This window comes from Mastacembelus armatus, chromosome 23, assembly GCF_900324485.2.
Source record: "Mastacembelus armatus chromosome 23, fMasArm1.2, whole genome shotgun sequence".
In the NCBI taxonomy this organism is placed as follows: domain Eukaryota; kingdom Metazoa; phylum Chordata; class Actinopteri; order Synbranchiformes; family Mastacembelidae; genus Mastacembelus; species Mastacembelus armatus.
Window position 1 is genome coordinate 16,305,974 of NC_046655.1, and position 13,435 is coordinate 16,319,408.

The window sequence follows — 13,435 nt, forward strand, 5'->3', positions numbered from 1 at the left end:
TCATGGACGCCTTTGGAGATGGACCGGTGCAGAGTGAGGTGGCACAACGACTGTACAGCTCCGCCCATGACCACATGGACTGCATCCTGCAGGCTGACGTCCCCTCACCCCCCACCCCCACCGACTCCAGGAAAAGGTCAGACGTGAGAACAAATATCCATAGAGGTAACTGTTGATGTGATTTTATGTGCTATGAACAAGAACAGATGTGGTAAAGTCATAGGAAGCGTTCCAGACGTTAAATGACAAACATCTTAAGAAATTTACCAAAATATACTAAAATATGTTGATTATCTTATGAACATAAAGGAGACCCAGCAAAACGTTTTCAGGTTTACGGTATGACGTACCTGTATGTCTGTGTGCTTGTACTTCCAGAGGGAGGCGCTCTCCTCGGGGTCGGCGGGCTCAGCCAGGACCTGGAAGTCTTCCTGACACCGACAGAGACCGGCTGCTCACGGATCAAAGTGCCACCTACAGGAAATACCCAGGACTCAACAATGTGGCGTACATGGTGAGGCAGAAACTAACTACTGACGATGGGTGAATCATATGCTTTTATAAGAACTAGATCAATCCACAGGGTTCAAAGAGAACAGTGCATGGGATCCTACAGCACAACTGAATGTGGTGTCACATTCAATCACACAAACTAAACAAAATCCTTATCAGGGAGGAAAAACTCCTCAGAACCTCCAACAGAACTGGTCTCAGTTCAGGCGACCATCTGTCCCGACCGGCAAAAAAAAGTCATAGGAATCTCATAAATACCAACTGATATAAGTGCTCCATCTGAAGTTAGACAGCAGCTGCTTAGGATCAGAAAGGTGCTGCTAAATTACAGTCGACCTGATGATGAAACTTTATTAGCGTTGGGTAGTTGATCGTACTGCACGTGAACTCTGTCTCTTATCTCACAGTCGGACCCTGACCTGCCCCCAGACCACGGCAGCCCCTCTCCCACTGATGAGGTGTTTGACCCTGCCCCAGCCCCGCCCCCCTATATGCCTCCCCAGCCCTCCATCGAGGAGGCTCGGCAACAGATGCACTCCCTCCTGGACGACGCCTTCGCTCTGGTGTCACCATCCTCACAGAGCAGCGCCGGGGTGAGTGGAGTAAGCGCTTCCCTTCCCAGTCCCTGGTCAGGCAGTGTGTCTATTACCCAGCAGCCCCCTCTCACAGCCCCTTCTCTGCAGTGAGTGTGTTGAGCTGCAGCTGAGACACAGTTCTTCTGTCATGAGTTGATGAGGGTTTATTATTTTGTCTTCTTGCAGAGATATGCAGAGCTGGGCATGTCTCCAACATCGGTCACGGGCCTGCTGCAGAGGTCAGTGTCAGTACACTTAAAACCAAGTGTGTAGGCTGGTCCTGAACCAGCACCAATACTCTGTACTTAATCCAGGCAGGGCCTTGGCTCAGGAGGGTTCGTTTCTACTGGAGAGCAGCTTCAGGAGTCCCTTTACTCCAACAGGGGGCAGTATGAGGACCCTCCCTCCTCCTCCAGACCACGGCCTGTAGGGGGCAGCACAGGTGCAGTCATCTTGATGTACTGATCACAGACATAGCTGTTTATGAGCTGATCTCACATGCGTGAGTTTTTAGTAGTCACCATATTTGTGACTTAGCATCAATCTCAGTGTGATTGTTGTGACCAGTGAAATGCTCCAACACCCTGTCCCCGACTTTCACACACTGAAACCTCACAGCACCTTTGAATTCTTAAGTAACTTTCATCTTTTGAATTTTCAACCTCCAGGAGCGCAGCTCCACCACTTGACCCAGGTGGGTTTGTCCAGTCAGATCGGTGCCTATCCTGGGGTGGGTCGCAGCATGTCTGGCCCGACTGGCTCAAGCTGGAACCAGGATCTGTCGAGGCCAGGAGCCAGTAGAGAGAGTGTGAGTGTGAAATGAACCAAATAGTCTTATCCTTTATTGACAGTGTAGTAATGAATAGGGACAGAGCAGAAGAGTCCTCACTAGTCCTGACCAGGATCAAAGGTTTGCACTAGTCTGGAATGTACCAGTCTGACCAGACCAGTCCAGGTCAGATGTGGCTGTGTTCTGTGTACTCTGATTGATGTGTTGGTTTCATGCCGTCTCTCTCATTACGCAGTCACATGTCCACGGTGTTTGAGTACTGACCAAGTGCAGTTTTTTCCTTTGTGTCTTGTATCTAGATTTATTTTCTGGTCTTGACCTCCTCATCTCTTGATTCTCCCTACAGGTGCTGTCATTCCCCGAGTTTTCCTCTTCCTCTGTTTTCCAGATGCCCAGCGTGGCTCCGCCTCTCCTCCTGACCTCACCAACTCCAGAATACCCACCTGAGGACGCCTCCCCTTCTGCCCACACTTCTGCCTCTCTGATAAAGGCTATCAGGGAGGAGCTGCGACGTCTGGCCCAGAAACAGGCTGCAGTGCCCACGTACCCCTAGACTGGTCTGGACCTGTTTGGATCAGCACTCAACTGGTTTCAGTGGTTATTGGTATAAACCACAGAACCCGTAAGGACTGGATTAAACCCAGAAACCAACTTATCCACACGCCGGACTCTCTTGAGCTAATCTACGTCAGTGCCACTATAGTCCAAATAAATCTTGAACATGATCTACACCTGTAAAAAAAGATCAGTGACTGAAAGACCTCCGGTACTTTACAGGGTCCCGTCTGTTTGTCTCTGTGTCCGTCATCCTTCAGATCTTTCACTAGACAGGAGTTTGACCCTTCACATTTCCACTGAAGTGCTTCCTGAACTGGATTATCCCTCCTAGAGTTTTTGTGTGGCTCGTCCATTCCAGAGCTCTGGCGCAGATTGTACCTGGATTTGTGGAGTGGATGGTCCATCTTGACCTTCTCAAGTGACTAATCCCACCACACCTTCTGCAGTGGAGCGTCTCTCCTGGAGTTTTGGAGTTATTTGTCTCTCTGAACTTCTGGGATGGCAATTCATTCCTGAGGTTACAGAGTGGATCATTTGTTTTGAGCTTCTGAAGTAAAACATCTAACCCTCAGGGGGACAGTTCCTCCAGAAATTCTGAAGTGGATCATCCCTCTGGACCTTCTGTGGTGCTAACCGTCAGCCTCATGCCATCTCCTCATTAACCAGTTATTGCCTTCCATGTTCCCATCAGCCACAGGGATCAGGTGTCATTCATTAACCATATAATGAGGTCTTTGCACTGTCGACAGCTGGAGATAGCGTACAGTTCCTACGGCATGGAGACACAAAACAGGAAAAAGTATATGTAAATGTCTATAAGAATGAATATAAACATATGTGAAGCGACAGAATCCCAATGAGCACAATATTAATGTAAGAGTTACTACTGGAGTATTAAGATGTTACTTATTTTTATTGCGTAGATATGAAAGTATACTTTAAATTCTTTATTTTCATCAAAAAAAGACCAAACTACTGTTCTATGGTTGTAATCCTCTTGTGTTTGAGCTCGCTGTAGATTTTGAGCCGGCGTTTGTTTCTCCGTGGAGATGTTGCTTAGCGTAGCTGCTCGCTCGCATGTTCTCGTAGTGGTGGCAGTGAAAAAAATTACAGCTGACGCATCGTTTTAACATTGATTTTTTTTTTTTTTTCTTCTAACCGTTTTGTTGCATCCATCCGTCTGTTGGCAGGACACCGTGGGTGGGTCTGTCAGGTGACAGGTGCATACATAGGGTTTCTGAAGGGGGGCAGAGATGGGAAAACAGTCAAGTGTCACATAGGACAGACAGGGTAACAACACCTGGTCTGACTTCTTTGTCTTAATTGGATGAAAAATGAAAATTCTGCAGATGAAACAAACTGCTGTGCTAATAATGATAAATATTTGTATTGAAAATATGAGTGCTATTCATTTTGTTTATGTCCTGGCTCCTCTGAGTCAAGTGCAGCCCGTAGGAGTCTCAGGAGGACTGTAGAAATCCTTCTGAAGCCCCTTGCAGACTTGAGTTGTACATGTCAACAGACCTTGGCACTTGTTGACTTCCTGGGTCTTGTCCCATTAAATGTTTAACTTGGCCTTTATGTTCAAGTGCTGGCTGTACAGCCGAACAGCTGCTGGTTCGCCGTTTTCTCTGTGGTGTTGTGGAGGAGTCGGTCGGTCGGGCGTGTTTGTCTCTGCTCTTCTTCAGCATGTTCATGTTTGAGGCTTTAGCTGCTCGTGATGTTCCAGTTAATGTTTAGCATGCTGCTAAAATATGTTAAAAACACAGTTTATCAAAGTGAAGCGTTGTTCCATGTGCAGAGTGAGTAAGGAGTGATTAATGTCACAGTGCCATTAAAAAACCATTGTTCATCCAAACACAGTAAAAAAATACATCATTTGTTTTGTTTTGCACTACCAAAAGATATTTTTGAACCTAAATGAAGACGGTTACAGTAAATGGTGTATACATGAAAGTGAACATGGTGTTGAAAAGAAAAAATTATATATATATATATATATATATATAAATATATATATAAAATATTTTATCTGTGAACGCTCTGTTGGAAGGACTCAATCATCTGTCTGACAACGGTGCCAACAACATCCTTCATGAACCAGAAACCAACCACAGAACTTTTCACTGGCTGGGGAGTTTCTGACTGAACCTAGCACCTGTCCACGCTGTAGGACCTGCCACGCCTACAGGAACACAAGGTGCCACTTCAAGTCAAGGTGTGTCTGAAACTTGCCAGATCAAACAAAACCTGAAAAAAATAAACCCTGCAGGTTGGTTGAAACAGGAATTTCTTTTTCATTCAAGCTGCTGGTTTCACAAACTTCTCCTGAATGTTTCCTTCAATGTTTTCTAGAGTTTCTGTGTTTTCTAGATCTGTGATCCTCAGTGAGAATCCAGCAGACCAGTTGCACTGTGGATGTTTGATTCATGAAAAAACTACTGTCAGATTGTCCTAACACTAATATGTCCTGAGAGATGATCTTAGATTTAGCACAGACAGCACAGGAATCACGGCCCCAGTTAACGTCTGCAAACAGAAGCTGGTTTCAATGTGACATGATGGGAAACTAACCTGTGTGCATGAGTCACTAAATTGTGCCAAAAACTTACATTTGTGTGCAGAAATACAAACTTGTGCGAACGAGAAAATAATTTGTGGGAACAAAATACTAAATTGTGCCTGTGGACAAAATCATCTGAAGTTATTCTAACAAAGGTTTAAACTTGCATGTGATACCAGTTAAAAAGGTCTTAACTTTTAGGGACAGGACGAGGTCACAGGTCGCTCTGTTTTATAAATGCTCCTGTGGCCTCAGATAGTTTTGTCATGAATGACCTTCCATATGGCGACTGCTCTTAGTCAAACCACATTCCCACTGATCCTTTGGACTCTGTTCCAACAGGCAGCTGCAAGTCCAGACCCAGACTGGGTGAGTTCAAATCAATCCCAGTTCCAGGTGTGATCCAGGTAACTTGGTGAAGCTGCTTTGTGGGAACAGGGCCTGAAGGAAAAGTTACTGTAATGTCAAAACGGTGACGTGGCAACACTGCCAGCAGTCTCACCTGGTCAACAACATCCAGGTGAGCTCTCAGCTGATCTGGCCGTGTCACATGACAGGAGCTGCATCCTGTGCTGTTTCAACTCTGGAAGATTGTTTAAACAAACATTAAAGAAATGTGTTAAAATTCGGACTGGCGTCACATTTTTTCAGATGCTGAGAAAAGGAATTTATTTGGCAGTCACCGGTCTCCATACCTTCCGTACCTGATGATCCTGTTTTACCTGAGCCCCTCCCCCTCGTCCTGTCGGTTCCCCTGGTGACGATGACATTTCCTGATACACCTGGTGAGGTAAACAACCGTTTCTACCGGAATAACCTGCTCATGGTCGAATCTCAGCAGCAGACCAGCATGAGAGGCAGCAGCTTCAGGTTTAAGAACAAACCGCAGTGTGAGTAAAAAAAACTAACTTGTTCGTCGACGTCAACGTTAAATCTGCTGTTTGCTGCCTCATGCGCTGTTTTTTGTTTACTTTCTCTGTAATGGCAGCAGCGCAGGCAGGAGCCGAATATGATCCTGCACCTTCTACGCACCTTCACTTTTATTGAAGCCGGTTTGTTCTGTTTGGCTTTAAATCAGCAGGATGTTAAAGGAGAATAAGGATAAATCAGAACCTTACAAACTAATGAACAGTGACGTTTCAGTCCCACAGAGTTAAACCAACTTCTGCTGTTCGTGCAGAAGATGGGAAACTGAATGTTCTGCTTTAGTTCCTGTCAGATGATGTTAAGAACAACATGGAGGGGAGCAGGTATTGCTCACCTGTCTGAGGGATTTCTCTTCACTTTGCTGTGAATCCCTTCCCATGAAGTGCAGAGGGAGACGTCTCAGTTTTCTAAGTTTTATTGTCAGGTGGCAGGTAACGCAATGGCTTCTGTACAGGAATAGATCAGTTAAAGTACTGGGTTAGGCTTTGGCAGGGCACCCGCTGAACAGGTGTGAGTTGTACCTGCCGAGAGCTTCCACTGTGCTGGTTAGCAGTGATGGTTGCTGCTGAAACAATCTTGGGGCATGAACATATGAACTATGTGCTACCACAGGGTAAAGCTAAAACAAGGTGCTGAAGTCTTGGTGGAAGAAACCAGATCAATGAGGAGCTGTTTCAAGTGGACCTGAGCAAGACCAGGCAGGTGGTTTTTGGTGATGTGGCTGATTGACAGTTTGCATGCTGATAGTTTTGGGTCAAATGTGGAGATTTTATGGTAGAAATCCACAGGACATGCTGGTTCTATGTTTTTCAGGATGGGTGATCATATGAAGACTCAGCTGGTGAGTGCCATCCATCTGCAGGAGGTGGAACTGGAGGAGAGGCCTGCAGACAACCAGGAGGCCCGAAGGAACAGCAATGGTGAGTCTTAAATCAGTAATAAATGATGCGGAGCAGGTGGTTGTGGGCTTGCACAGGAATAAGCCTGATTAACGAGAAAGAGGAAAAAACAAAGTTCTGCTTTGGAAAATGTCTTTTCTCGTAAATATCTGGAGAACAATGTTTACAGAACAGACATTTGTCCCTCCCATTGTAAACATATTGTTCTGTTTCCGCCCATTAAGAACAACCCGTCCTCTGCAGCCCTGAGGTTTCTTCTGTTTGTTTGTTCTGTTAAAGAATATTTAGGGTTTTTTGTCTACAGACAGGTGATGTTCTATGAGTTTGTGAAAGCCCTTGAGGCAGATTTGTGATGTTGGTCTGTATAAATAAAATCTGATGTGACCTGTCGTCAGGCATCTAAACAAGTAAAGGAACTTAGTGGCAAATAGGCAGTAATTGTCACTGTAAACAGAAATCTAACCAAAGTTTTACTACACTCTGACCCACAGTACTGTCTGCCACTCTTTCTATCAACTTTGTGCTTTAGTTTGAGGTGTGTTTGAAGTGAGGGCAGAGTCTGTGAGCCAGTAGCTTTACAGCCTGTAGCCTGACAAACTCAGGGCAAGGTTGTGATGGCTTAGCACAGGCAACGATGCTCACAGACACTGGGAAGACAGTGGGACCACAATGAAGTAACTGTGGAGTGTATGGTCTGTAATGGGACTACGATGTGACTGTGGAATAAATTGAGCGTAAAAATTCTCTGTTGGTAACGGCGAGACCTGTGAGTAGATCCTGATGCTTGTTCTACTGCGAGAAGACGTAACATCAGCCTGTGTGTGTTTTCCTGCAGCATGCGATCAGACCTACACCGTGGAAGAAGCTGTGGAAACAATCGGCTTCGGTCGATTCCACATCCTGCTGTTTGTCATCATGGGGAGCTCAAATGTAAGAAAGTTCAGACATGATTAGTCAGAAAAGAGACTTTTATTCTCACTGTAGAAGCACTGAGTTCATGGTCCTTTGATAAAGTGCAGGGTCTGCAGTTGTTTCCTGCAGCTGGAGGCAGGTAATGCAGCCTTAATGTTTCGCCGTGCACGGGTGCGTGTTCACGTGTGGATGTGTACACGCAGATTGTGGAGGCGATGGAGATCATGCTGCTGGCTGTGGTTTCCCCTGAGATTCGATGTGAGTGGCGTCTGGAAGACTGGCAGGTTGCTCTCGTGTCCACAGTAAGTTTCTGCAAAAAATGAATTGTGCTGATTTTATTCGCACAGTCCCAGGTCGCGTCATAAAACTGACAGAAACCACATCTTACTGCTGTAATACTGTGGTACTGCAGTCTTATTGTACTCTGTTACACTACTGTAGTTATTGTAAAACTGTAATTACTGTAGTGTGGTTACTGTCCTGTGGTAGTACTACACAAGTCCCATCTCAGCAGTGCTTCCCATGCAGTAACTCGTGTTCACACAAAGGTTAAAGTTGGAGTTTTACTGTAAAGTTGGAAAATTACTGTGGTACTGTCTCCGCCTCTTAGATGGTGTTTCTTGGGTTCATGTTGTGTGGGGTTCTGGGCGGATACATCGCAGACAGATACGGACGCTGGAAGGTGAAACCCATTCTGATGTTTACAGATTATATTTACCCTGCAGTCTGCTCACCTGTGCCTTTACCTGTGTTTACCTGTGCCTTTACCTGTGTTTACCTGTGCCTTTACCTGCGTTTACCTGTGTTTACCTGTGTTTACCTGTGCCTTTACCTGCGTTTACCTGTGTTTACCTGTGCCTTTACCTGTGTTTACCTGTGCCTTTACCTGTGTTTACCTGTGCCTTTACCTGCGTTTACCTGTGTTTACCTGTGCCTTTACCTGCGTTTACCTGTGTTTACCTGTGCCTTTACCTGCGTTTACCTGTGTTTACCTGTGCCTTTACCTGCGTTTACCTGTGTTTACCTGTGCCTTTACCTGCGTTTACCTGTGTTTACCTGTGTTTACCTGTGCATTTACCTGCGTTTACCTGTGCCTTCACCTGCGTTTACCTGCGTTTACCTGTGTTTACCTGTGCCTTTACCTGCGTTTACCTGTTTACCTGTGTTTACCTGTGCCTTTACCTGTGTTTACCTGTGTTTACCTGCGTTTACCTGTGTTTACCTGTGCCTTTACCTGCGTTTACCTGTGTTTACCTGTGTTTACCTGTGCCTTTACCTGCGTTTACCTGTGTTTACCTGTGCCTTTACCTGCGTTTACCTGTTTACCTGTGTTTACCTGTGCCTTTACCTGTGTTTACCTGTGTTTACCTGTGCCTTTACCTGTGTTTACCTGTGTTTACCTGTGCCTTTACCTGCGTTTACCTGTGGCTTTACTTGTGTTTACCTGTGCCTTTACCTGCGTTTACCTGTGTTTACCTGTGCCTTTACCTGTGTTTACCTGTGCCTTTACCTGTGTTTACCTGTGTTTACCTGTGCCTTTACCTGTGTGAAACATGCTGTATAAAACCAGGTGGTGTTTGGCGGGTTTGTGTGGAGCGCCTATTTCTCCCTCCTCACCTCGTTTGCTCCGTCCTACGGCTGGTTCATCTTCCTGCGCAGCATGGTGGGCTGTGGCGTCGCCGGAGTGTCCCAGGGGTCAGCAGATACGTACACACACACACACACACACACACACACACACACACACAAATGCACACCTGCGCTCCTGTCATGGCTAAAGTCCATGTTGCTGTTTCAGGTTTGTGTTGAAGACGGAGTTCATCCCGGCAAACTATCGAGCCTACCTGCTGCCTCTGTCCACTGTGAGTGTTCATTTCCGTTTGTGTCCGTGTCTGCCTTTACTCTGTTTGGGTTTGGCTCTAATGCTTTTCTTTGCTTCAGGGAAATCACTTTAAGGATAAAAATAAAGCTGCTGTACCTTTCACTTTGTGCTGAACCTACTCAACAGTACAATACAGTAGAAAAATATCATGTTAATGACAACCACAGAGCTTTTAAGGGTCATGGGAGTGAAGTTGATTTTTGGTCCATGATTCTCATGCAAAACGGAGAATAACAATTTTATTAATGGAAGGCAGAGGAAGGATTAAGATTAAATAACGTTTCATTCAGATGTGCCTGATTGCTGTGTGGTATCATGAGTTCACATCTACCAGCATGCTCTCTGCCTCCCTGTGTACCAGATCTTCTGGATGATGGGCTCCATGCTGATCATCATTTTGGGAATGTTGGTGGTTCCCACTCTGGGCTGGAGGTGGATGATCCGGATCTCCGTCACCCCCAGTGTCGTCCTCATCTTTCTCTTCAAGGTGAGACATCTTCCTCACCAACAATCTGATTTGACATATAAGTTTGATAAATCCTTTCTGTCTCATTGGGACTTGCACAAGTGCGACAGACAGTCTCTGGTCTCTCCCTTTGACTGTTTGATTGATTTTCTTAAATCAGTTTATCCCGGAGTCGGCTCGTTTCAACGTGTCGGCAGGAAACACTCCGGCTGCTGTTAAAACTCTGCAGTGGATCGCTAAGATGAACAGAGCGTCTCTTCCTCCAGGTCGACTGGTGGAGCCCACGGTGGTATGTTTAATCTGTTGTTAACTACTGACGGAACCAGGTATGTTCTATTGTTTTGGTCTGCTTATGCTTTCATTTATTGTTGACACAGTTTACTTGTTGTCTTGATGAAATTAGCATAATACAGGTGAGGTTCCTAAAGGCATGACCCTGCGCTCAGGTTAAAGGATGTTTGGTGTAAATGTCTGTTTCAGAAAGAAAGAGGCAGTTGGCGAATTCTGCTCAGTTCATCGTTTAGGAGGACGTCTTTACTGCTGTGGTACTCATGGTAATGTTCTGTACTTTTCAAAAACATGCTTCACTGATAATTAAAGTTTGACATGAAGAACGGTGAATTGCATTCCTGGATGTTAGAGCCTGTCCTGCCAACCAGATCAGAGGTTTTATGTTTTGCCCATCAGGTTTGTGGCATCCTTCACGTACTATGGTTCGGTGCTGAGCAGTTCAGAACTGTTGGAGAAGAACTTGTTGTGCCTGACAGATGGCGATGAAGAACATCAGGTCAAACACCGCCATGAGGACGGACTCTGTTACTGCATCCCATTTGGACCTGGTGACTACCAGACGCTGCTCATCAGCTCCCTTGGCGAAGTCGCACGTAGGTCCCAGACCCGTGTTTATCAACATTTCTTTAGTTTGGCCGAGAGGTGGGCTGCCCCTGGACTGCTCTATGACAGCTAGGGACCAGTATCCTGACCCACTACTGAGCATCCACACAAGCAATTTTATTCAATAGTACTGCTGTAGTACCTTTTCTGCCCACCAGTAGCAGCACTGAGCACACTGCAGCCAAGCACCACTCCAGTCAGATACTCTATAATCTTGTTTTTACACAGTTTTATACAGGCTTTAATGTAAAACCTGTTTCAGTGTTTGTCACTTGAAGCCTGACTGAAGATGTTTTTGAAGATGGTCTGATGGTCTTGGATCAGGTCTGCTGTCTAACCTTCCCCTCTGTTCTCCCAGTGGTCCCAATGAACATCTGTCTGCTCAACGTGTTTGGACGGAAGTTGAGTCTGACGGTGCTGCAGCTGCTGGCAGCCATTTTGTTCATGATGGTTAACATCTGCACCACCATGTAAGACTTGTGGTCTGGCTGTACACAGGTTTGTGAGGTCCCCCGGTCTGATTCAGAGTCCTCCTCTTTCTCTGCAGGTTTGGGTTCACCGTGCTGCTCTTCCTGCTTCGGTCTCTGGTCTCCATGAATTTTAATGTGGTTTACATTTACACTGCAGAGGTACTGGTTTAATTGATGGTTTGCAAACAGCTGGTTTTGTCCCCCAGGTTTTTATTGGTCTGGTCTCAGGTAACAGTTTTCTTTGTCACTCAGGTGTATCCCACTGTGGCTCGTTCTCTGGGGATGGGTTTCTGTACTTCGTTCAGTCGGATTGGGGGAATGATTGCTCCGTTCATCGCTCAGGTGGGTTCAGGAAACATTCAGCAGAGTTTTCACAAATTTTTGTTGTCTGAGTGTTTAATCTGTGTGTACGTCAGGTTTTGATGTCTCAATCTGTGGGAAACTTTCTGCTGCCGATAGAAACTAAAGGACGAGCTCTTCTGGTGAGAAACACCAAAATTGACATTTCATAGAAACCTATTTTACTTAATTTTAACTTTATTTTGTTGCACTTTTTTCAGCAAAACTCCTGATGTCAGCTTCAAACACAATATCTGCTACTGTTTATTTTACCACTGTTGTAATGCAAAGACATTAAATATGATACTGAGAACAGGTATTACTGTGCCTTTTGTTTTCACTCTGAAGTGAATTAATTTATGAATGAAGCAAGGTTTGTTATTAAGGTTTTTGCCCAATGAAACACGTTATTTAGTGCAGCTTTTCATTGTAGTTTTCACAAAATAGTTTTAGACAAATCACAAACTTTAGAGTTCTGAGCATTTGGTTTATCTGAACCACATCCCCAGTAACTGTTCTAATTTTCTGTTAAAAGTAAAATATATAATAAATGGTTCATAACAGACTATAGTAGTTAAGACAGAGCAGGTTTAAGTGTTAATGTTGAATACTGTGCGGTATATTATGATTCTAGCTGTGATTTATTATAAATGTTCTGTTCACAGCACATAGTTTAATAAATAGCTGCATTATAACAGTTTATAATGTTTTCACACTGAGTAACTTAATAAATATGTGTATTCAGCTATTTTTATGTTTGACATTTATTGGTCTGGAGAAAGTTTACATGTCTATGTTTTCATAAAACATGTCTTTAAAGTGAAAAAGATTAATTCAGGCATTAAAATATATTTTACAAACGTCTGGAAATGTTTCTATAACATCTGTGAAGATTCTCAGTTGTCCAGGGAAAGTTACCTATAGGTTGAGTCATGGCAACTGGACTTTCAGTTTTAAGGTCGAAACGTTTCACCACCCATCCAGGTGGCTTCATCGGTCTGAGAAAGGCTGGACTGGAACCTCCAATTTATCTCCCAGGTTGGTTTAACTCCACCCTAGTCCCATAGACTCAGTAGGTAAGCTAAGTAAACCAGGTGAGAGTCGTTAGACCCACACTCCTGAGTTGGTTTCACTTCACCTGGATGGGTGGTGAAACGTTTCAGCCTTAAAACTGAAAGTCCAGTTGCCATGACTCAACCTCTAGATCTCTATAACAACATATTCCTAATTTTTATTATTTACTGTATCCCCGAAGCAACAGCTGATTTGCCAGCATCACAGTGAAAAAACTGTCCTACAGTCTGAATTAATGAAATGTTAACTCATTATAACTACAAGTTTTTATCATAGAAAAAATATAAAAAGTCAAACCCAAACAATGCCTCAATAATTTAATCTAAAACTCTGAAAACATCAGAAGCTGGAGGAGAGAGCAGCATCTCATCAGTTCTCACAGACAGAAACCAGATGTTTGAGTTTTGAAGCATATGGGCCTCAGTCAGTGAAAGGTGTCATTTTGAAATGCTTCGCCAGTATCAGCACTGGTGCTGTTCATTTGAAGATTGATTGACCACTGATCTCATGCAGTGGCCCACCTCAAACTGCAGAGGAGATTACACTTTTGTGTAATGTGGTGAACCTGACAGC

The 13,435-nt window shown here is 44.6% G+C and overlaps 1 protein-coding gene across 4 annotated transcripts; it reads left to right on the forward strand.

Annotated features, from left to right (window-relative positions):
* The first annotated feature begins 2,438 nt into the window (after positions 1-2,438).
* On the forward strand, positions 2,439-12,462 carry svopl (SVOP-like). Of its 4 annotated transcripts, XM_026326864.2 has the most exons (18): positions 2,439-5,519; positions 5,651-5,889; positions 6,539-6,624; positions 6,740-6,846; positions 7,661-7,755; positions 7,941-8,039; positions 8,348-8,419; positions 9,308-9,432; positions 9,536-9,599; positions 9,981-10,106; positions 10,246-10,374; positions 10,566-10,639; positions 10,773-10,969; positions 11,338-11,449; positions 11,527-11,608; positions 11,702-11,791; positions 11,866-11,931; positions 12,010-12,462. In XM_026326864.2, the coding sequence occupies exons 4-18, from the start codon at positions 6,741-6,743 to the stop codon at positions 12,019-12,021; spliced, it is 1,449 nt and encodes a 482-aa protein (XP_026182649.1). In that variant the 5' UTR covers positions 2,439-5,519; positions 5,651-5,889; positions 6,539-6,624; position 6,740; the 3' UTR covers positions 12,022-12,462. The 4 variants fall into 4 exon arrangements, with proteins under 4 accessions (XP_026182649.1, XP_026182648.1, XP_026182645.1 ...); XM_026326863.2 differs by lacking the exon at positions 12,010-12,462 and having other exon boundaries at positions 6,539-6,628; positions 11,702-11,931; XM_026326860.2 differs by lacking the exon at positions 12,010-12,462 and having other exon boundaries at positions 11,702-11,931.
* Positions 12,463-13,435: the final 973 nt, after the last annotated feature.

What these genes read in the sequence shown, in the direction of transcription:
- svopl (XM_026326863.2), top strand. Translation starts at nt 6,741, where the DNA reads ATGGGTGATCATATGAAGACTCAGCTGGTGAGTGCCATCCATCTGCAG. An exon ending in TCATCATGGGGAGCTCAAAT is followed by an intron (nt 7,756 to 7,940) that starts GTAAGAAAGTTC and finishes GTGTACACGCAG; the next exon opens with ATTGTGGAGGCGATGGAGAT. An exon ending in GACTGGTGGAGCCCACGGTG is followed by an intron (nt 10,375 to 10,565) that starts GTATGTTTAATC and finishes TGTCTGTTTCAG; the next exon opens with AAAGAAAGAGGCAGTTGGCG.